The sequence below is a fragment of the Neovison vison genome, chromosome 6 (assembly GCF_020171115.1).
Source record: "Neovison vison isolate M4711 chromosome 6, ASM_NN_V1, whole genome shotgun sequence".
Classification (NCBI taxonomy): Eukaryota; Metazoa; Chordata; class Mammalia; order Carnivora; family Mustelidae; genus Neogale; species Neogale vison.
Genome location: NC_058096.1, coordinates 83,863,583 through 83,887,803, shown reverse-complemented (window position 1 = coordinate 83,887,803; position 24,221 = coordinate 83,863,583). Strand labels below are relative to the sequence as shown.

Here is a 24,221-nt window from a genome sequence, read left to right as displayed (position 1 = left end):
TGTCACCTGTCTTGTTCCATTTCCAGCTTTTATTACTATCTTATTTGTACACTTAAAGATTTTCACTGGATGCCCAAATGAAAGGAAAATTTGGGGTAGGATCTAACCAGACAAGTGGACTCTATCTTTTAGTTCCAAATAATGCTTTCTATATCAGTACACAGTGGAAAAACAAAGCGTATCGGGGGAACGCAGAGGGATCCACATGGCTGTGCAAGGCCTTACTGCCAGACATGATGCTCTCAGAGGTACTGGAAGTCTCCTTTCAGTTTTCTTTGCATATCTCGGCTCATGTCATCTTGGTCGTAATACAAGACTGTTGATACCAGTGGCCAAATGAAGGCTTGGCTTATTTATCCAATTTTCCACTGAAAGGTAGAAATGGTCAGAAAAAGCCGAAGGGTAACCAGGAACCTCAAATTTTGCCTGGATTTTTCATAAAATTGAGAGGCAGGGCCATCTAGGTCTTTTGCAAGAGGGATTCTTCTCTGGGTTAGAACTTCCATGGGTTAGATAGTTCCCAACCTTCCAGGGCAACTATTAGGAAGATGGAGGTGGATGGCTGGCTGGGAGTCCTTGCGGCTCCAGATCCATCTTTCTTCAAGTCTTCATCAGTTGTGATTTCTTTCATGAAGACTTCCTTAATTTTCTAACTTGGAATAATTTCTCTTTTCACTGCCACTGTGTTTTCTGCTCTGCCACTAAGTATTGTATATCTTATGTCATATACATGTCTGAGCTACATAACTACACCTTTTGGAGGCAGGATCCCCACTAGACTCACCCATGTGTACTCAACTGCACTTACGGTGCCCAGGACAAACTAGGTATTGAAAAAACAATTAATGAATAAGTGGGTAAATTTGACTGAAGAAAACCTGAGATCCCTCAAGTAAGTGGATGGTATAGGTCATTAACTGCAGAGCAAATAGGGTTTCCTGTGTTCTTGGCAGGGAGGGAGATTAGGGAGAGCTGGGGACAAAGCTGGGATGGAGTCCACCGACCACGGCATTTCAAGCGCATACATAAGGAGTACACCGATGTTGGGGTGCAGCTTTTCACACCATTATCCATGCAACTATCTGTTCCATATTTCCTTAAGCTGGCTACCATGCTAAAATGTTATTTTGGCACACACAGAAAACTTTTTCTATGAAGGGCATTCTTTTATGTTACTTTGCCAAAAAATCAAAGACGGCAGGCCCACTCTTAGCATCCTCATTTTATTGGTGAGGATACTAAAGTGAAGCAGGGGAATGACGTGATGCTCTTATTCCATTTTCCCTAAGAATGTAGTCAGAAATGAAAACCCAACTTATATTACGAGCACTCATCATTCTGTATGAAATCAATGTTTCAATAAACACCAAGGTCTCATGTAAGTCCAAATTGTTATCATTACTCAAGTGACATGAAAGGGATTGTTGCGTTTTATAGACTCATTACATTAGGATATTAAAGAAGGCCAGGATGCATCACCTAGCTTGAGTATGGTGATATATTTGATAGTGTTCTCTGAAGTCTTTCTCATTAAATTTGATTTGGCTTATGTGGTAATATTGTAGTCTTCAACAGGAATGTAGGTAAATGAAGTTAATAATGCATTAAAATGAATCATACTGGAAATCAGGAAGGAGGGGAATAGTCATTGAGTTCCTGCAGGGACTAAAGTTTAGTGAATTAAAAAACAACTTGATTCTCCATGTCTTTGAAAAATTTAGCTTTAAAATACAAATCAACTGTAATTTAAACTTCTGTGTTTGGGTTACTTGCCATAAAGGAACACTGGTGTTAAATATAATTAACACAGATTACAATATTTTCACTAGTTATAAGTAAGGAGTGTTAGGCATACTGGAAAAAAATGCCTAGTCCAGGTTCTCTGGAGAATAAACTAGTGGACAAAATGACAACCCATAGTCTTGTAAAATATACTTTCCAAAGGAGTGAGAGTCCTTTTACTGTTTACAAGTTATGCAAGGAATGAACTACAAAATATTTCAAAAACTGTAATCCCTCCTTTAGTCACTAAAAATGTATTTATCTTTCCTAAAGATCACATGAACCTGAGTTTATGCTGGGCACTTTCACTTACAGCTAAAAAAAAGAAGAGAAAAGAGAAGAAAAGACCACTAGCACCTACTTAGAGTGTGAACCATGTTTATATGAAAACAAGTATTTTGTCATCACCTTATTTTCCATACCTTTTGCAACTGGGATCTTTACATTTTAAAAATCTATTTATTTATTTAAAGATTTCATTTATTTATTTGGGAGAGAGAAAGAGAGAGAGAACATGAGAGACCGGAGGGGCAAAGGGAGAAGTAGGCTCCCCACTGAGCAGGGAGCCTGATGTGGGACTCCAGGATCATGACCTGAGCTGAAGGCAGATGCTTAACCAACTGAGCCACCCAGGAACCCTTTATTTATTTTTTAAAAGACTTATTTATTTGTTTGTTTGTTTGTTTAACAGGGAGAGAAGAGACACAAGCAGGGGGAGCAGGAGAGGGAGATGTAGGCTGAGCAGGGAGCCTAATACAGGATGTGGATCCCAAGACCTTGGGATCATGACTTGAGTTGAAAGCATATGCTTAACTGAGTCATGCAGGCACCCCTATTTTTTTTTTTTTTAAAGATTTTATTTATTTACTTGACAGACAGAGATCACCAGTAGGCAGAGAGGCAGGCAGAGAGAGAGAGGAGAAAGCAGGCTCCCTGCTGAGCAGAGAGCCCGATGTGGGGCTCGATCCCAGGACCCTGGGATCATGACCTGAGCTGAAGGCAGAGGCTTTAACCCACTGAGCCACCCAGGCGCCCCGGCACCCCTATTTTTAAAATTTTTATAGGAATTAGAGTTTTAGTAGTTTCAGAAATACAACAAAGATGGCTTTAAACTGTCCTACATATTGGTAATCCTCGCCCCCAAACTTTTCAGGTTTATACTGTATTCTGAGGAACAGTCTTCACAGACACCAAATTAGAGTGAGACCAGACACAGAACAAAATAGAAGGGAAATATTCATGTCAGCTGTTGAAAACTAGTTTTGTAAGGCAAGGCCTAGAAATCCTTATCTCTGGCAGGTTTAGTATGGAAAGCATGGTTGATTTTCATTCAGCTACTGGAGAAAGGTATTCTACAATGACAAATAGCCTTATCAAAATTACAATTAGCTGGCTTTCTCTGCAGGGACTAGCAGTTGGGTAAGACTGAAGTGAGAGCTCTCACCAGTTTCCTCAGAAATGATTTCCCCATCATGGGTATTTGGTTAACTGATGAGGTCTAGTATGAACATATGGCTCTAGAAGAATGAGCCAGGACCTGCTAATATTTTTAAAAGGAACACTTAGTATATGCTGATCTCTAAGTAATAAATTTTCAATTTATTTAATTTTCAAGAAATGTTTTAAAAAATATGTTTTTCCTTTAAGATTAACATGCTCATTCTGCTTAGATTGTTTAGAGTGCTTTTTATTCTGCTTAAATTTTTACAATAATGTGAAAAAAAAGACTCAAAATGGTTTCATAATACATGGAAGATGAAATCTCACATGGATAGCATATAGTTTGATTCTTACATATGCATGATTAATCAAAATTGTGTCTTTAAATGATGACTTGATATTTTCCGATTTTACTCAAATACTACTGTGTATCATTTATTTTACCACTGATATTTTTATTAACAGTATGACATTTTCATGCATTGTTAAATTTTATACTAGTTTTAATATTCACAATGTTTGGTTAAGTTCAAATCAGCAAATATTCAAGCCTACATGAGAAATGAATGAAACAGTACCTTTTTACATTATCAGCTAACTGCTTTTTAAGAGTAAAAAGTTAATATTGGGATTTAAAAACCTAAATTTCCAATGTTACTGTTAATTCAACCATCTGTATATTATTCAGGCCACAGGACTACCCATTAGCCTTTCTTGTCGGAGGGCAATTAATCTCTTGAACCATTTTTCCTCAGCATCAGCTTTCTCAATAAATAACTGAAATAAGAAAAAGAAAAGAAAAAATGTTACTGTTTGCCAATAATTTGGATTTGCTCTTATGCAACATAAATTATCTTTATAGAATACATCTTTTAGCACAAGATTTGGATGCTATTTAAACTTTTGGTGACTTCTCAACTGAAGATAATCTATTTGGAATTAATAATGTTCAGAAAGTCCTGGAGAAAAGGACTAATATCAACATTGTCTGCTAACAATTTTATGGTGCATTTTGTGAAGTTTATTTCCTACATACTCTCTCAGAGACACAGTGGAATGCCACGATTTCAGAGCAGAGAGCAAAATACGTCGATGACAGGCTCAATTCAATGAACCAATTAGAGCTCAGGCAGAATTAGATCTTTAATGCTAGATTTAAAAAACAACCAAACTTCTTTTTTTTTTTTTTTTTTTTGCTTATTTTTGTTAAGCACAGAAAGAACACTTCTAAAAGTCAGACAAAATGATTTGGGTCATACTGGCTTCAAATCCATGTAACTGCTCTAAGGGACAGGGGTTAGCGGCCTATTTCTAGCCAATAGGAACATATGAATCCATTTCTTCCAACAGGCTTCTTGTCACCAGCACAAAATAACAACAGTTTAAACTCATTTAAGTCAACTAGACTTCAGTGGAAATTGTTCTGATCTAAAGATCTTACATTTGGATGGGCCAGAGAATTGTCATCTTGGTACTTGATGGCCGTGGGGATGCTGCTGGGATCTATTTCTTTCTCACTACTGGGTGGGTCAGCAGCTCCTGGTGCTGGTCCTGATGTCACAGCTGTGTGCTTCACCTCACCAGGTTCCACGGACTGAAACATCATACAGAAATAGTTATATCACAAGATGAATTAAAATTTTGCCTTAGCAATATTTTTTATTTTGAATAGCAATTGTTCATTTAGTCTCTTTGAGATACTGCTAATCATAAAAAGACCCTGGGTGACTGAATAAGAAACAATTCTTAAAACAAGACCACAAATACAAAAACATGGAGACAATGTTGATCATTTTTTTATAATCAGTGTATTTTTCTTGAGAAATTGGGACGTATGAGTCTATCTATAGAAAAACATATTTCATAAATCTAAATTCTATTAGTCAAAACAAGCAACAAAGCTCCAGCATTCATCTGGTCTCTTTAGAGGTGAAAAGCAAATTCAAAGGTTGTTTAGTTTTTGCTTTTTAAATAAAAGCCTCAGTGAGATATAATTCACATATCACAATTCATATAGCTTTCAGCATATCCACAAGAGTTTTGCAACCAATACCACAAGCAACTTCAGAACATTTTCATCATCCTCCCACAAAACCCCATACCCATTAGTACTCGCTAATCCCCATTTCTCCCAGCCTCCCCATCCCTACGCAACCACTCATCTCTTTTCTGTCACTATGGGTTTGCTTATTCTGGACACTTGACACAGAAGATCATACATTAGGTATTTTTTTTGTTGGTGGTGGTTTGTTTTGTTTTCTGTGACTGGCTTCTTTCATTGAGTATGCTTTCAAGGTTCATCCATGAAAGGCTGAAGCATGTATCAGTACATCATTCCATTTTATTGCTGAATGATACTCCATCATTCAGGGGCCATACAAGGGGCCAGGCACTGGGCTCAGAGCTGCAGACATGAGGACTGGTAAATCATTGCTGCTGCCTGGAAGAAACCAGCAATGTTGCGCTCTCTTGGGTTAAGTCCCATGCCTCCCCATCTGAGAAAGGAAAAGGCCAGGAAAGTGGCTAACTAGCAGCAAGGCTGCAGGGATAACATGAAATGGACTAGATGAGAAACTGAAATCGGAAGTTAAAATAACCCAAGATGACTGAGAGATTAATTCCACCTCTCAACCTTTTTTCTACACCCACTGGTTCTATATGTGTAGTTTTTGAACCACCATTTTCTTTTAATTTAGCTACTTCTGAATATCCACTTCTCGGAGTGAAGGGTAAAACATGTCACTGGGAAAAAACACCTAGAAAATGGAATCTATATGAATTAGTTAATCATTTCTTAGAATGATTTATCTTAGAACTGGATTCCATGTTTTCAGTATTTATTGAGTGTTACTAACTGCTAAGCACTGGGTACACAAGGGAGAGTAAAATAGGTATGTTCTCTGTACCACATGGAGATTACATTTTGCTAATAGAACCTACAGATTACTAACAAATAGGTATCAAAATAAAGATAATTGTAAATTTTAACAAGGGACATATAGATACTTAAAGAAATAACCGTTATATTTGGCAGTTTTCTTCTAGTATTTTGAAGCCAGTACTCCCCCACACCTCCATCACCAGGTGTCAAACTTTTCTGTCTTCAACATACTGGGCCGAGAAGGTCTACAGGCCTGTGTGATATTATACTGACCCTTTATAAAACCAAGGATGTAGATCAGTAAAGCCCAACATTCTAATGAGGTCCAGACATCATTTTTTTGGTAGTCTATGCTGCAATCAGAGAATAGAGGAGCATGTCATTCTGCCTGTCTTAGCTGTGCTTTGATGGGGCTTAGACTGGCGGTATTGAACTGCCTCGAAGAATTGTGGAGTGCTGTTATTCTTGTTGTCAAAGATGTGGATCACACATATGTAGGTGGCAGAGGTAACATTCTCTTATATCAGTGAACTGATCTCATTTTGTTTTTACCTACAGTACATTAACATTTTCTTTCAGAAGTGCTTATACACATTTCAGGTAAAGTTTTCAGAGATTAGGATCAGAGCATGGAAGTTATTATTTAAATGGGTAGTTAAAAAATATATGACAAGAATCATCAATTGCTTCTTTAAGTGAGGATAACTGCTGGAGAAATTTTGACTATAAAAAAACTCAACAACAACAACAACAACAACAACAACAACAACAAAAACCTCAACAGAGCCACTATCAAGTATCTGGCTTTGAGTAGCACTGCCACCTGGTGGTTTGGATTGGAAAACTCGTTTTAAAACAGACTTCCAAGGAAAAAAGAGTAAGTTAGACCCTGCTGCTTAAGGTTATTTACCCTCTTTCTGAACATAGGTGGATATCTGCCAGCTACAACCATTTCAGGGTTGAATAACTGGCAATAAGCTTATCTGAGACAGCAGTTTGGAAACAAACTGCATCTTGGTTCCTGAAGCTGATGATCTAGCAGAGGCTATCAGATTATCTACTCACACAAGAGAGAGATGATTGCAGAGAGTTAACCTGTTAAATCGATATGTGTTGACAGAGACACAATGTCTAGAATGTTGTTGGTAATAGCCACTTTCTGGTAACAGCTCTTTAGCTTAATTAGTGGAATTCACACTGGTGAAGACTATCAGTTGAAGAGGTTGTGAGTATAGAGAAGCCTTTTTCAGGGATACAAACTTTATGCCAATGTACGTAGAGCTATCTAGAAGAGAAAGATGTTGAAACCTGGGTCATCAGTAACTTAGTCCTCAAGAGAGTTAGACTTTGCTATGCATCAGGGATAGCCCCTATCTCCCCATGATCTGGATGAAATGGTCCTCAAGATAATTTACCTCCCTTCTAAGTAATCTCCTGATAAATAATTCAGCTTCTTGGGCATCCTGAATTGCTACCTTATATTGCAGACACAGACATTTTAGAAACTGGAAAGGGATATCATTTTCTAAACTAATAAATTGGCCTTCTGTTTTATATTACAGTTGAGTGTAAATTTATTCACTGTTGGCCCATCACTGCTTTTCTGATCATTTTGAAATGCAGTGACTAACAAAAGTCCAGTGTTGGATGGCCAATACTTTAGACTGTTGTACATTCACTAAGGTAAATGCCATTTTTTTTAAAGCATATTCCCCCATTAGTGAATGCATGCTTTCTTTATACGTAATAGGAACGTGCACTGAGTTCACAATTATGAGAGACACCGAATGACTAAAAACAAACATGGGGTCTGGGGCTGAATCAATTTTGTGTGAATGTTCTTTCTTGTCATTTATTAGTACTTTGACCATGGGTTCTAAAATTTGTTGAGCCTTAGCTTGCTTAGTTTTAAATAAAGGTTACTGGGATTTTAGATAAATATGTTAAATGTCTAGCATTAATGGTAGCCATTATTATTTTCATCACTTTAAATTATTTAAATATAAAAAACAAAGTGGGGCTATGTTACAACATTGTTTTACATCATTTGGTTAGTGTTTTAATGTTTCTGAATGCTGTGTTGAAACAAACTGGCCCAAAGCTTCTGTCTGTACACTGAACCAGTAAGCTACTACGTAAGCTGTGAAGTAAATTTTTTAATTATTTGCTTAGTAATACAATAGGTCACCAAGGCTCCATTGAGAATTTTAGGGTCCATAAGCCAAAAAAAATTACATAAAACAAGCTGTGACCCAACCAAAATGAGAATCTTTGCATCTCCAATTCCTTTTAAGAACGCCATAGCCAGGGGCACCTGGGATGGAGCCCCTGTATTGAGCTCTCTGCTCAGCGGGGAGCCTGCTTCTCCCACAGTCTCTCTCTGCCTGCCTCTCTGCCCACTGTGATCTCTGTCTGTCAAATAAATGAATAAAATCTTAAAAAAAAAAAAAAGAATGCTATAGCCAAATGCAGCCCTCAGCATTCAGGAAGAGGAAGAGGTGGAACAGAAGCAGGGAGAGAAAGAGTAATAACAGCTTTTATTTCCTGAGTGTCAGGCACTTGGCTAACTGTTTTATGTAAAGTATCTTGCTCATCCTTATAAAAACTTCTGCCAGGGCTATTACCTCCTTTTAAGATAAGAGAGCCATGGGGTTCTCATGTGGTTCAAGGACACACAGCCAGTCAATGGCAGAATCAGACCTGACCCCACATCTGTCTGACCCTACATTTCATGTTTTTGACCACTGCTTCCCAATGGCTAAACCCAAGATTTATTTTTATTTGGTTTTAATTTTAGAGGAAAGAAATAAAGATGTTGGTAAAATATTTTAATTAAATACATATTAATTAATTAATTAATTAATTTGAAAGACAGAGATCACAAGCAGGCAGAGAGACAGACAGAGGGAGAGGAAGGGAAGCAGGCTCCCTGCTGAGCAGAGCCCGATGTGGGGCTTGATCCCAGGACCCTGAGATCATGACCTGAGCCGAAGGCAGAGGCTTTAACCCACTGAGCCACCCAGGCGCCCCTAATTAAATACATTTTTAAGTGGCCCAGCTCACAGTGCTGCATTAGTATTTCTAGGCTGCTTTTGCTTCTCCATCACACTAGCCAGCTCAAGACTTTCCAGAATTGATTTTATTTCTTTGTGTGAATTATTGTTCAGGGGCACCTCTTTAAAAAGACAGCTGAAACAGTAGATGAGTTGCTCTCACACAGATTCATGAATGTTCCTTTTGAAACTGAGAGGATTTATTTATTTATTTTAGAGAGAGAGAGAGAGCGCACGTGGGAGGTGGGAGAGGCAGAGGGAAAGAGAGAGAGAATCTCAGACTCCCTGATGAGCATGGAGCCCTATGTGGGTCTTGATTTCATGACCCTGAGATCATGACCTGAGCCGAAATCAAGAGTCAGATGCTTAACCAACTGAGCCACCCAGGTGCCCCAGGAGGCCCCTATTTCATCTTAGTCTTCCCTATCCCTTATGGTGGCATCTGAATTAGAAGTGCAAGAAAAGCTGTATTGAAGGTGAGAGAAAATTCCAAATTGGCAATAAAAACTAAAACAGAAACTAATTATTAAAATAATTAATAATGATGATCCCTTTGATCAGAGATATAGGTGAAATTCCTTTATACTGGTCCCATGGAAAGCCATTTAACTATACTGGGTTTAGTTAGAGATTTAGGAAGAAGACTTTTTCCCTTGGATTTAGTCAGTTAGCTTAAGATAAGTAACCTTCAGATGTTATGGGAAATAATCTTTTAAAACTTTTCTAGTGGCTGCAGTGAGGTGAAAACATTATTAATTCTGTAATGGAAATATACAGATATTATTACATTAACACCTTTCAAAAGACTTTAAAGGTAAAATCAGATCTAAAGATTTTCTGTGTTTTTCAGCAAGAGGTCTGCCTTACTGGTGAGCATGGAAACTTGGGGAAGATTAAAAAATGTAAATGGGGTGAGGTGTTGATACTTAGGACAGAATGAGCACCTACAGCAGAAGTTTTTAAGCACTATGCTTAGTTTACAGAATGTACGTAGATATATAACAATTTAGATACTAGAGTATGTTATCTAAAAATAAGCATTTATTGGATCAAGAGCCAGGTTAGATATTTGATACTCATTATATTTATTCCTCAATAACTCCAAAAAGTAGGTGTTTTTGGTTCTATTTTATGAATTTGGAAACTGAGGACTGAAGAGATTGAGAAACTTGCTAAAGACCATAAATCATGGCAGGAAGTTTGCAAGTTAAAATTCAAACTCTCCCCTTGAGTCCTAAGTTCCACCCTCTTTCCTCTATATCAGGTACACTTCTGATCAATTTCCTTGCTCATTGCTGGTTTCGCTAGCAATTTGCTTGCTATTGGAAGAGCTGCCAGTATCTTGGAGGGAAAATAACTGAATTAAAAATAAGTTTATTATTATTTTTTAAAAAGATTTCATTTATTTGAGAGAGTATGAGAGAGATCACGAGTGGGTGGGAGGGAAGGGTAGAGGGAGAAGCAGACTCCTTGCTGAGCAAAGAGCCAGACCTGGACTCGATCCCAGGGCACTTAGATATGACCTGAGCTGGAAGCAGCCGCTTAACTGACTGAGCCACCCACGTGCCCCCAAATAAGTTTATTATTAATAATTATTATCAAAAGGGGAAAAGTTGTTTAGTGGAAAACCTGGTATAGTAACTAGAGAGGAGTAAGTATTTCCACAGAAAGAAAATGCCGTTTATCTTCAGTGAGTCCACTGAGACCTGGGAAGTCAGGGTGAACCTTAGAAAACAAATATTACGTGAGATTAAGAGTCACTTGCTGGGGGGAGGGGGGTTGGGAGAAGGGGGGTAGGGTTATGGACATTGGGGAGGGTATGTGCTTTTGGGTAAATTGGAAGGGGAGGTGAACCATGAGAGACTATGGACTCTGAAAAACAATCTGAGGGGTTTGAAGTGGCGGGAGGGTGGGAGGTTGGGGTACCAGGTGGTGGGTATTATAGAGGGCACAGCTTGCATGGAGCACTGGGTGTGGTGAAAAAATAATGAATACTGTTTTTCTGAAAATAAATAAATTGGAAAAAAAAAGAGATTAGAAATGGGTAGCAATAAATAATGACTAAAATACAAAAAAAAAAAAGAAAACAAATATTACAATTCTTCTAGGACATATGAATGACCTTTAAATATGTAAGATATTCAAGAGTAAGGTATTAAATAAAATGAGCAACTATACTTATGGATGTCCATTTTACAGTTCCACCATTTTTTAGGAGTCGTGGTGGTACACTACAAAAAGTTCAAATGAAATTGACAAATGGAGGCGGGGACCACGACTGACCAGGGCTGGCCAGTGCTGTGCACCCAGGCACGCAGCACATGCGCAAGTCACCTCTCCAGGAAGATTTAAAATGTGTATTGTAACTGAAAAGATGTTCATGTCACTAGCAATAAAAGAAATGCTAATAGAAAAACAGAAGGTCAATTTTTGCCTGGCTACCTATCAGGTCAGTAAATGGGAAAAAGGACTTGGGAGTTAACCAGGGTGTGAGAGGCAGACATCTCCTTGTACTTGTGGGCAGAATCTGTATTGGGACAATGTGGGTGGAGGATGACTTTGGGAACACGTGTGAAAAGAAATAATACGAACCTTAAGCAGATAACTCCATCTTGAAAAACTTGATCTTAAGGGGCTAAGAATGGATATTTACAAACATGTATGTCATACCTTCAGGCTTATAACTACTTAAATATCTAGTATCAGAGAAAAAAAATAGATGAATTAAGATAAATTTGTCAGCAGGATATTTTACAGTCATTAATTCATTTACAGATACAGAATATTTTTGAATAAGTGGTAATAATACCATGTCTTCATTACATGCATGTTATTAAAGAATACATGCAGATTACAGTGAAATGCCTTTTCTGACTAAAGGAACAGATTCCTAAAGGCAGCCCTGATAATAACTGAAAGAATATATGCAATATTCAACGGAAATAAAATGCCAATCAAAACTCCTTTTGAGTTTTGGAGCTGAATAAGTGATACCCATCTGGGCAAAGAGTGTAGATACGTGTTACTATTTGGGTAATAATCTGATTGTTAAAGCTCTCTTCTAACTTTTCTCTAGCAGTGTCAATTCAAAAAGTCGATGCAGACACTTGAAAAGAAAACTATATGTTCATGAAATGCATATTAGTGCTTTAGAACTGTTGACATTTTACTTTGTCTTCTTAGTGAATTTTAAAATAAAAATGGCATCAGATATATTTTTACAAGTTAAACTTGAACTGCTTCTCACTGATTCATTCTTTCTCTCTCAATAACACGCTGACACTCGCTCACCCTACTTCATCTATCTGTTAGAAGAAGCACTTACATTTAAGTAAAATCCATTAATAAAGCATCTCCTCAGTGGGAATCTAAAGGCTTATTCATAATGTCTGGATGAAAACTTACCTTTTTGACTTCTTTACTTGATCTGAATGTCTGCTGAACAAAAGAATCACTTTCAATGGCTTCAATTTCTTTTACTCTTTTTACTTGTTCAACCAGGGTGGCTTGGTCTAAAAAAAAAAAGGGGGGTATAATGTCAGTATATTTTGGTGTGTAAGCTTGTTAACAACACTATTCTAAGCAAGCTTCTTTCTTTCTATGAAGTAATTTTTATGACTTCTGGAATTTAACTGGATGAAAAGATGTTATAGTTACGCTCTAACAAAAAAACATTTTCCTCTTGAGATCCACAAATATCACATTCCTACACACCAAGGCTCTCACCTAAAACCTAATAACACATTGCTGAGAAGGCAATGCTATAATGATCCAAGCTAATCTGGGCTAATCTTGGGGGAGGGCCTTAAATATTAAAAAAAAATTATCATGGAAATACATATAAAAGGAATTAGCACAATGAATCCATTTGCACCTATCACCTGGCTTCTATAGTCAGGAACTCTGTTACTTCATATTTATTCATCCTCACTTCATTTTTTTTTTTTTAAGATTTTATTTATTTGACAAAGAGAGCGCAAGTAGAGCGGCAGGCGGAGGAAGAGGGAGAAGCGGGCTCCGCTGAGTGGGGAGCACAAGGGGCTCAATCCCAGGACCCTGGGATCATGACCTGAGCTGAAGGCAGATGCTTAACCAATGAGCCACCCAGTTGCCCCTCACTTCATTTTCTTGGGTAGACCTGGAGTACTCAAAAGTAACTTCCAGATATCATGCTGTATCACCCCTAAATATTTAGTAGGAATTTCAGATAAAGACTTAAAAAAACCAAACAGTAATATAATTACAATACCATCTTCACATCTGATAATATTATGAATAATGCCTTAATATCATCTTATACAGTTCATGTTTAATTTTCACTGATTGTCCAAAACAAAAGTCTTTTTTACAAGTAGTTTGTTTGAAACAGGATCCAAACAAGGTCCATACCTTAGACCTTGTTGATAAGTATCTTAAATCCCTTTTAATGACTGACTGTCTTCAGTTTGTTCCTTCCACTGCCATTTATTTATTGATGGGAATAGATTATTCACATTTGAAAATTTTCTACATTCTAGATCTGGCTGATTTTATTCTCATGATGTCATTTAACATGTTCCTCTATTCCTCAAATTTCGTGTAAACCAATAATTAGATCTAGAGGCTGGATTACTTCAGGTTCAATTTCTTTTGGTCAAGGATACATCATAGGTGATGTTGTGTAATTCTCATTACACTGTATTGGGATGTGTTTCTCCCAATTTTAAGGATGTTAAAATTGATCAGTGGGTCCAAGGTGATGTTGGCCTGAACTCCATTATAAAGTTCTTCACCAACCTCTCACTTATTGTTTTCAGCAGACATTAATGTTTGTTGATTAGATCCATCATTTCATGAGATGTTGCAAATGGGTGATTTTTCTAATTCTATTATTCTCTCTGCATTTATTAGCTCTGATTTCTCTGTTATGAAGAACTTCCCTTACTGACTGTGAAGTAGTCTGTACAGGAAAGGTAGAATAAATGTTTAATTTTCCCCTTTACTTGTCGATTGTGATCCAGAGGTAAGCATTATGAGTTCTTGAATATTTATATGCTTAATATATTTTATTGTATGTAATCATTTTCATATTTTGTTGCTCAGTTATTCTACCTTTGGGCAGTGGGGACCTCCTGAAGTTGGGCCTTCATCCTTTTGATATGACTGCTTATAGTAAAGGGGTGAGAAGATGTTCTAGGCTCATCTTGCACAGTTCTTGCCCGAGACCTCAACTTAGCCATTTCTCCAAAGGGCTCGGACTCCTTTGAGTGGGAAATGATATTTATTTAAAGACAGTAACTGGGGCACCAGGGGTGTTCACTGTTCCTGGATTGTCACTGCTTCTCAGCTTTTTCAGTGGGTAGGACAGGAAATGCATATTTTAAGAAAAAAAAAGTGATATGAGTTCATGCTGATACTAGCAATCAAATTAAAGATTAGAGGACTTTTAAGGTCTCCGATTTTATATATCTTTGTCTTTTCTCTCACTTTAAAACTCTTAAGTCTTGGGGCACTGAGTGGCTCAGTGGGTTGGGCCTCTGACTTCAGCTCGGGTCATGATCTCGGGGTCCTGAGATTGAGTCCCGCATCGGGCTCTCTGCTCAGCAAGGAGCCTGCTTCCCCTTCTCTCTGCCTGCTGCTCTGCCTACCTATGATCTCTCTCTGTGTCAAATAAATACATAAAATCTTTAAAAAAAACTTAAGTCTTAATGATATGATCAAAAGTATTAGTTGTTTTTTTTTTCTCTCTCTCTCTTTTTTTAAAGATTTGTCACAAAGAGAAGGAGATCATAAGTAGGCAGAGAGGCAAGCAGAGAGGGGGAAGCAGACTCCCCACTGAGCAGAGAGCCTGATGTGGGGCTCGATCCCAGGACCCTGAGATCATGACCTGAGCTGAAGGCAGACACTTAACCCACTGAGCCACTCAGGCGTTCTTAGTTGTTTCTCTTAATATGAGAGTTGAGTATGTATTAGTTTAAAAGTAAAAAGATTAATATCACTATTAACAAGATGAATTAATACAGTTTAAAATTTCTTTATGATTCTTTTTTTTTTTAAAGATTTTATTTATTTGTTTGACAGACAGAGAACACAAGTAGGCAGAGAGGCAGGCAGAGAGAGAGGAGGAAGCAGGCTCCCTGCCAAGCAGAGAGCCCAATGCGGGGCTCGATCCCAGGACCCCGAGATCATGACCTGAGCCGAAGGCAGAGGTTTTAAGCCACCCAGGCGCCCCTCTTTATGATTCTTTTTGATGTCAGGAATTATTCCACTGATGAAATGTCAAACTGTATACTCTAGAGTTACCTGAAATAATTCTCTATGTGCTTAGGCTACCAACAAGATACATAGCTAGGTTCAATTTATTTTAATTCATTTTTTATGGAGTTCTTGCTTTCTGTTTTATTGTTCTTGTGATTAATATTAATAAATTTTAAAAATATTTAACTTATTTATATGTCAGAGAGAAAGAGAGAGAGCACAAGCAGGGGGAAGCGCAGGGAGAGGGAGAAGCAGGCTCCCCACTCGGCACAGAGCCCAATGTGGGACATGATCCCATGACCCCAGGCAGACTGAAGGCAGATGCTTAACCAACTGAGCCACCTAGGTCTCCCTAATATTAGTATTTTTTATTTGAGTATAGTTGACACATAATGTTACATTAGTTTCAGATATACAACATAGTAATTCATATGTTATTATATGTTATATACTATGGTCACCACAAGTGTAGCTACTATTATAATAAAATACTATCATGATACCATTGATTATATTCTCTTTACTATACCTTTTGTTCTCAAGACTTACTCATTACATTACTGGAAGCCTGTACCTCTCATTTCCCTTCACTCATTTTGCCCATCTCCCAACCCCTCTCCCCTCTGGCAACTGGCAGTTTATTCTCTGTATTTATAGAATACAAATCTGAATCTGCTTTTTGTTATTCACTTGTTTTGTTTTTTTTAGATTCCACATATAAGTGAAATCATATGGTATTTTCCTTTTTCTGACTTATTTCCCTTAGCATAATAGTCTCTAGGTCCATCCATGTTGTTGCAAATGGCAAGATCTCTTCCTTTTAATGGCTGTGTAATATTCCAGTGTGTCTGTGTATATGTATGTACACACCCCACATCTTTGCCCATTTGCCTATCCACGTACACTGAGGTTGCTTCCATATCTTGGCTATTGTAAATAATGCTGCAAAAGACATAGGGGTGCATATTATCTTTCTGAATTTGTGTTTTTGTTTTCTTTGGGTAAATGCCTAGTAGTGGAATTATGGAATTACTGGACCATGTGGTATTTCTATTTTTAACTTTTTGAGGAACTTCATACTGTTTTCCAGAGTGGCTGCACCAGCTAACATTCCCACAGTACACAAGGGTTCCTTCATCTCCATGTCCTTGACAACAATTGTTATTTCTTGTCTTTAATATTATTTTTTAGTTGCATAAAACACATGATTCCAAAGTCAAAATGTAAAATATCATTCAGAGAAGTCTAAGTTTCCTTTCCTATCCCATTCTCTCAGGTCTTCCCCTAATCCATAGGTAACCAGTTTTATTAGATTTTGGTTTTTATCCTTCCTTTTTTTCTTTCTGAAAATATAAGTATACATATTCACTTCTTTCTTACATAAAATTAACATACTACACATTATGTCTTTAATATCATTCCACCCTAGTACAGAGACTTTCCCATTCTCTTTTACAGCTGTATAGTTATCTGTTTTATGGCTTTATGATTTTTTTTTCCCACCAATGCCCTATTGGTCGTCATTTGAGTTGTTCTCAGTCTTTTGCTTTTCCAAGTAGTGCTTTAAGAAATGTATTGTTTCATATTTTTCTTTTTTTTTTTCACAAGCTAGGCTCTGCAGGAAAAATGTAACATTATGATTCACACACTCTGTTTAAACTCTTGCTCTAAGCTGGTATGAATACATAGCTGAATTAGGAGCTCCTGTATATTCAACAAACACCTAAAAATTTGGGGGATTTTAGACTTTCTGGACAATAACTAGATTTATATCCTAAGAAACAACCATAAAAAGTGGTTTGACAATAAGGTAGTTGTTTGCATCAAAGTAATTTCTGTATCCCTACAGATCTAAACAGAAAATACTAAGTGTTACAAAGAGTATGAAAAGAAATTTGGTTTAATAATTTCAATAAAAATTAACTATTTATGAAAAATCTTTGTTTCAACTTTTGGCCAATTGTAAATTGTAGTTATACGAACTTATACAACCTCCAGTTTATTTCAGGGAAAGATAGTCTTCTGGAAGTGTGTCCCTGACAGCTCTAACCCGTCCTTTCTCCTGTGAAAAATAATGCATGGAATGTTTGGAAGTAAGAGCTGCTAAAGCCCACACTCCCAATTAAGAAGACTATATTTGCAACATAAAAGAAAGTACTGTCATTGTCATGGTTGAGCAAATAGCTCCACATGCTTTAGAATAAAAGCTCCTGTGCATTTTAATTATGCAATATACTAACTGAGCATATCAAATGAGGAGATTCTTTGCCCAGCTAATTTATTAATGTGAACATATATATTCCAGTGGATGATATTTTTATTACTTACATGTATAATAGTGTTAATATGGCAGAGAAAAGTCATAATGGATGCCATTCTATGTGATCCAACTTTAATTTGTCAATGTGAAGATACACTTGTTTGTATAGGTCTTAGTTAATCTCACTATTATTTTACCATCGTTAATTCCCAATCAAAAGACAGTATTTCAGACTTCAGGATGATGTTTCATATATATCAACTATTTGAAGCTTTGGGTTTTTTCTCTAACATATTCTCTCATTTGGATTTACAAAGCACATCATTAGTATTAAAAGTCAGAGGTGAGCTCACAAATAGTACTTGATGTCTAAAGCTTATAGTGTTTGCAGCTTCAAATATGGACGTACAACTAGCTCCTAATACAAATAAAAGTATTATCATAGAAGCTGGCCCAAGGGCCAGTATGTTTAACAAAACAGCATTGGACAAATTATAAAGGAAGGAAGGAAAAAGATTAGAGAAAACCAGAACGTTATCTTTGTGTTTCTTTAAAGATCACTTCAGGCCTAACAAAGTGACAGGGCAGATAAGAGAAAACCAGTTTGCCTGACTTACAATATGAAAATAAACCAACGTAGCTTTTACCTTTCAATGTGGGAACCATTTTACCAGTGATATTTAAATTAAAGAGTAAGAGAGAGTTATTTAACTTAAAATTTGAAGAATTCACGGGAGAGTTACATTTTTAGTCTTGTAAATAGCTAATCTTCATGCTGTTTGAAAACAGGCATAAAACATGTTTTAAAGGGCTTCGTACTCAAAATTTAAATATCAATGTCCGCAAATATAGGTCTTGAATATAATCCTGTCATTTTGGGAAGCAGAATAAAACACATCAATAAGATACAATAAATTGCTTTAAATTCAGGTTCTTAAGTTTTATATACCAATTTGTCACTGAAAAATTCTTTACCAATTTTAAGAACAGGAGATATGTGAATGAAAACTACTCATCATTTATATGCTTGGAAAGAATGCCTAGCATACAAAGTATCTTTATTCACCAGCTGTGAGGTAAAAATAAAGACAAGGAACAATGTTACGGAGAGAATCAAAATTATAGGATGTTTTAGATATTAACATGGTAAACATGAAGGAAAGATATCTATTAGCATTTCATCCTCTTTTATAAACACATTACTGGTAAATAAAATGACTTTCATAGGTAGTTTGTAAAATTTCAGTAGAAGGGATACATATTTCATGTTAAAATAAAAAATACTGGAGTCAGAAAGCAAAGTCACTACAGACTAAAGACAATCAATACTAACTCACCACACGGAAAATCATTTTGCTCCTTTTGTGATAAAAAATTAAAATCAAACATTTTATTTGTTATATGATGTTATATTATACAAATTAGGCTCACCAACCACTTCAAGTTATATTTGACAATTTTACACAATTTGACACAACTTTCACAGAATTAGAAAAAATATTATCAAATGATACACAAATTTAAGATTAGTGAGTAAAGATGGTAAGGTCCAATATAAACCTTTTATCTGAAAAGGCAAAATTTTACTCTATAGTCCATTTGTAGATTACACAAACCACTCTCTAAACTGGCAGCAATGCTAAGCTGAGGACAGCAGATGGCACTATGACTCAAGATGTAATCATGGGATAACAGCCAACAGGAGTTCCATGAAAGATATCTTACACATGAAAATCTCATCTTCAACTGACTCCTTCTGAATATTAATATTTTATGAATTTCCCCAAAGTTAAAATACATTTTCTGTTACAAAGAGTTTGGGTCAGTTGGCTTCATAGTTACTGAGGTACTCATGCTACTCTTCCAATAAAAAAAAGTTTATATACTAATAGTACTGCTAAAAATACACGAATAACACAAAAGAATAACTTATTTTCAGTTTAAATGGACTCAAATTTTAGCTAAGAATGGGTACATCTATGAAATTCGTTTATGGTAAAATGTCGATACTGAAAGCAAAACAGTCTTTGAAATGTAAAGCATTTTCAAGTTCTGTTGTAAGAATTTTTAAAAAAGCAAACAACAGACGTTGGCCAATAAACAAACAAAAAAAGGTAGTTATTCAGTAAACTCTAAACAAAACCTACCTGGAAAAAGCCACTAAGCTTACTTGAAATTCTAAAGTTATTATACCACTTTCTCATGAACAAAATTTTAACAAAATGCAGCCATTCTTTTCCCTTCAAAACAGTACATTTTAAATATTTTTTTTCATAAAACATGCAGAGCATATATTAGAAATTCATTTAACCTAAACATTTTAAGGTTGTTCATAGGACCCAGATCCTTGGGCAAAAATTCCTAGAACTGATACCCACAAATAATTAGAAAGATGAGAAAACTTTTTAAGTAGAAAGTGGTTGGTCTATTGCTCTTCTGGAAGCTGTTATATATGGGCCAGGTTATATATGTCAATGAGGCTCCTGAAGACTTCTAATAACCCTTCTCGGATAAGGTCCAAGACAGACTAATCTTATTAAACTGCTTTCTGTATCAAATTAAGTAACAGGAATAATTTTAATGTGACTGTACCAGTGAAGAGTTTCTGAGAAACATTTTAATAAGTGAAAGTGAACTGGGTATCAAACTAGGCTTTATTAAAAACAAAATGCATACAGAATACTTCATTTAGCTCCTCTCACCTAAAATGCTCTCACCTCTTCTCAATCTTCCCTATTACCTTCTTTTGCCACCAGTGAGAAAAGGGCCTCTTCCATAATTCATTTGGCTCTTAGCATATGTTGCCTTGCACTGATACTAATCTCTTCATTAGTGAAAGCTTCATTTCCCCAGCTGGAGGGAACATAACTTTTTGTGTCAACTCCAGGACTTAGTGTCATATGCTTTATTACTTAGTAAGCAGTCAATAAACTTTGGTTGAAAAACTGAAAGGATGTTAAAGTAACCATTAAAAAAAATAAAACTTCTTGGGGGGGATGTCAAATTATAAGAAGTTTTTGTAACTTAAAAAATTAAGTGTCTTTAAGCAGTTAGTTTTAATAGCTCTGGGCTCAGACTATCTGGATTAAACCCTGTCTCTGCTATTTACTCTGTAACCCTGGGCACGTGGTTCAAGTTGTAATGGTCTCAGTGTTCTTCTCTGTGCAATGGGAATAAACATCATGGAATAGCTGAGGTTGACTCTCTAGTTCCTCCCCTCCTTTCTAACTCTCCTTTCCTCCTTTCAAGTATTGGAGCACATTCAATGCACTAGGCATTGTTCTACAAACAGGGGTTTAGAAACAAGAGTTTCTTTCCTCATGGAGCTTATACCTTCATGGGAGAGACAAATAATAAACACATAAATAAACAATATAATATCAAGAAAAACAGAGCAGCATAGAGGGCTAGAAAGGAGAAAGAGAACTATTTCAGATGGGATGGGCAGGGAAATCCTCTCTGACATGGTGAATCCAGCAGAGAGTAGAAGCAGGTGAAGGAAGCCAAGAAAATGTAGGAGATATGTGTGCTAGCCCAGGGTGAGGAAACACTAAAAGCACTTAATAAATGACAGACTAGACATAGTACTTGAGTGCTAATTTAGTCAGAGTAGTAAAGACATGGAAGTTGCCTAACAAGTTTACATAAAAACTTTACAATTTCTGGCCATATGGTTTCAGGCTAGCAACCTTTTTTCAGCCCGGTATACTGGCTTTAGCTCACACACCTCATGGCATCACCTGTGGTGTGGCAGGCCTGGGAAGACGGGAAGAGATGACAGGGCTACGCACATCTTTGAGAAGGCACAAAAGGCCAAAGTTCTATCAGCTGCCAAGACACTGGATCCACCCAGATTCACTGAACACTGCAGGCTGAATGGGGGAGCAGTGTTTCCCCCAGACACATGGCCCTCAGCCTCCAATCTCAAGAGATGGGAAAGGCCCTGCCTCTTCCTAATGGTGTCTAGTAACACAAACTCCCCAAAATAGTAGTAGTGTGGTTATAAAGAAATGGGATTATAAAGCAAATGTATTTTACTTACGTGTCTGTCAATATCCTAGAATGCCTTTCCAGAGAGGAAGGTCACAAAGGCTAATTTTTCATTTAAATGGTTGTTGAAAAGGCCGGATGCGCTGTTCTGGTAGAAGGAGTAAAATCCCAGCAGTAACAGAAGCTTACATTATGGCACTCTGCACAAAGCACTACACATGGATTACCTCTGTTAACTCTCATAACTATGAGAGATAGTACTATTATTATTCTCATTGTACAGATAAGAAACTAAGGTGAAGTAACGTGGTCAAGGTCACATAACTAGCTGGTGGTAGAAATGGGGGACCTAGTAATTGTTATCAAGTCATTAATTCCTTGTCAAATAAATTCTTTACCCACACCTGCCAACAAATTATTTTTTCCCTCTTTCCCATCCATTTACTAGAAATAGTAAGTGTTCTTGGGATTGTTCTTATTCTGTATTTTAATGCTTTATTTGATGCCATAAATATTATCTCGGTTTTCTGGCATTATCTTGAGCTAGGTTACAGACAGTATTTTTAGAAGCTTACATACTTGAAAAAGTTTTGAAAGAATTATGTAAGTCACATCCTCAAAACCTTTATTAATATATTAAAAAATAAGTTTTTAGAGAACTGCATTCTTTCCCCTAAGCCTGAAAACAACCTGACTAGTAAATTACCACTTCAGAGCTGTTCTTTATTTATTGTGTAGCAACTGTTGTTGCAAAAAAAACTAGAACGGCTTCTGTACATTTGGCTAAACCAATAATCACTGTGTAACCTACTGCATAGACTATTGCCTTATGCTTTTTCAAGTGTAACAAACATGAGTAGTCAAATCTACTTTAACACAGCGGTAAGAAATAATAATGCCAACAAGGCTAAAGCTACTGGAGATTTCTTATTTTAACAGGACTGAAGAAAGGAATGTAATTCAAGGTATACCAGATCAAGAGGGCAGAATACAGAATGTGAAATTGCTGTTTGCTGTCCATTTTCATTCTAGAATTCTTATTGACTCTAATTAAAATTCTGGAGATGGAAGAGTTGTCTGTTTCCACGGAACTTGCAGTGAATGCTGTCTGCCAGCCATCTCTAAACACCCCATAACCACACACAACTTGCCTGTCAGGAGAGCTAATGCAGACATCGCGGGGCACACCACATTTGTCACTGTGGCTAATATCAGAGATACGCAGCTCTTTTTTCTTAGCACACAAAAGCAAGATATGTAATTCAATGCTCAATTTACCCTTGTCTCGCAGGAGATTTTTCCCCGCTAATTGATAGAAATTAAGCCATTAATCAAGCCACTAGCCATCATTCAAACCAGAGAAGATGAATACAAACTTTCATCATAACCACCTTCCCCATTTTAGTGTTCATTAGCATTAATTTTTAATGCAATTATGCTATTCTTTTACGCTGAGCTCATAAATTACTGCTCTTTTGTTGCTGGCTGGCCTTGTAAAATCCAAACTAATGCTTTGTGCTCTGATCTTAAAGGCAATTACTAGGTTCTTCTATCTTTTATATCTTTGCATCCAAATAACCTTTATATATAACGAACACCCAGGACTGACTATGCCTGTTTGTTTTTTTAAGGCCTCTATATAAATCTCTGTGGACATATAAATGTAGTCAAATGTATCTACAACAAATATATATATATGTATACACACACACCACATACCTTATAAAATATAAATGTTAATATAAAAATAAGATCTCACAAATTCATATGATAGTTCAGGCTCAAATGTAATAATACATGATTAAGATGTAATGCATCATTGTATTAAAGTTATAATTTTATAACAAATGAAAGACAGGACTATTAATAGCAGCTGACTATTATATGCATATTTAAGGGTCAAACAACTACTAAAAAAAGAAAGAATAACTATGGCATACCAAAACCCCTTAGTTCTTTACCTAGGGTTAATGTTTAATGTTTAAATCCTTATTTTTAAGAGAGCTGTGTTGCAACCTGGAAATGAATGAGATGAAAATGAAGAGAGTACTCAAAGAGTAAAAGAACCATTTCCCAAAAGTGTGTTTACAATTGCATTTAAGAACTCCATAGTTTTCTATTTTGCAAAGCAAATGCAACAATTGATATGAGGATGACACTAGTAAAAGGATAAATTTCCAGACACAAACACCGAACGGAGAGGCAATCTACTCCTTCCTCTAATCTGGGGAAAGTCAGAAGTTGTACTCCCCTTATGGTCCCCAAAAAGCCCTGGTTATACTCACTCCTAGGTCCAGAGGAGATTAAAAAAAAAAGTAAGACCAACAAAAACTCTGCAACTCTCTTATATCAACCCAGTAATGCCTTAGCCTTTGTTTGCAAGTTGTTGTGTTCTGGCCACCCACTAGCTAGAGAAAGCATGCATATGTGGCATTAAGATTAATGAAATAAAACTTACTGGGGGAAGAAAACAATGGGAAAATATCAGAAGCACTGGTGTTGGTGCCAGCCCAGTCACCTCTCAGAGTTGCGTAGCTGCTGCCTCCCACTAACACCAGGGTACTGGGGTAGGGAGTAG

The 24,221-nt window shown here is 36.7% G+C and overlaps 1 protein-coding gene across 1 annotated transcript; it reads right to left on the bottom strand.

The window, feature by feature from the left end:
* Positions 1-3,448: 3,448 nt before the first annotated feature.
* On the bottom strand, positions 3,449-22,819 carry LOC122910088 (serine/Arginine-related protein 53-like). The gene is made up of 4 exons (XM_044254811.1): positions 22,795-22,819; positions 12,562-12,668; positions 4,664-4,816; positions 3,449-3,999 (listed from the first exon to the last, which is right to left on the bottom strand). Exons 1-4 carry the CDS (start codon positions 22,817-22,819, stop codon positions 3,907-3,909), a joined length of 378 nt encoding a protein of 125 aa, XP_044110746.1. The 3' UTR covers positions 3,449-3,906.
* Between the last annotated feature and the right edge of the window lie 1,402 nt (positions 22,820-24,221).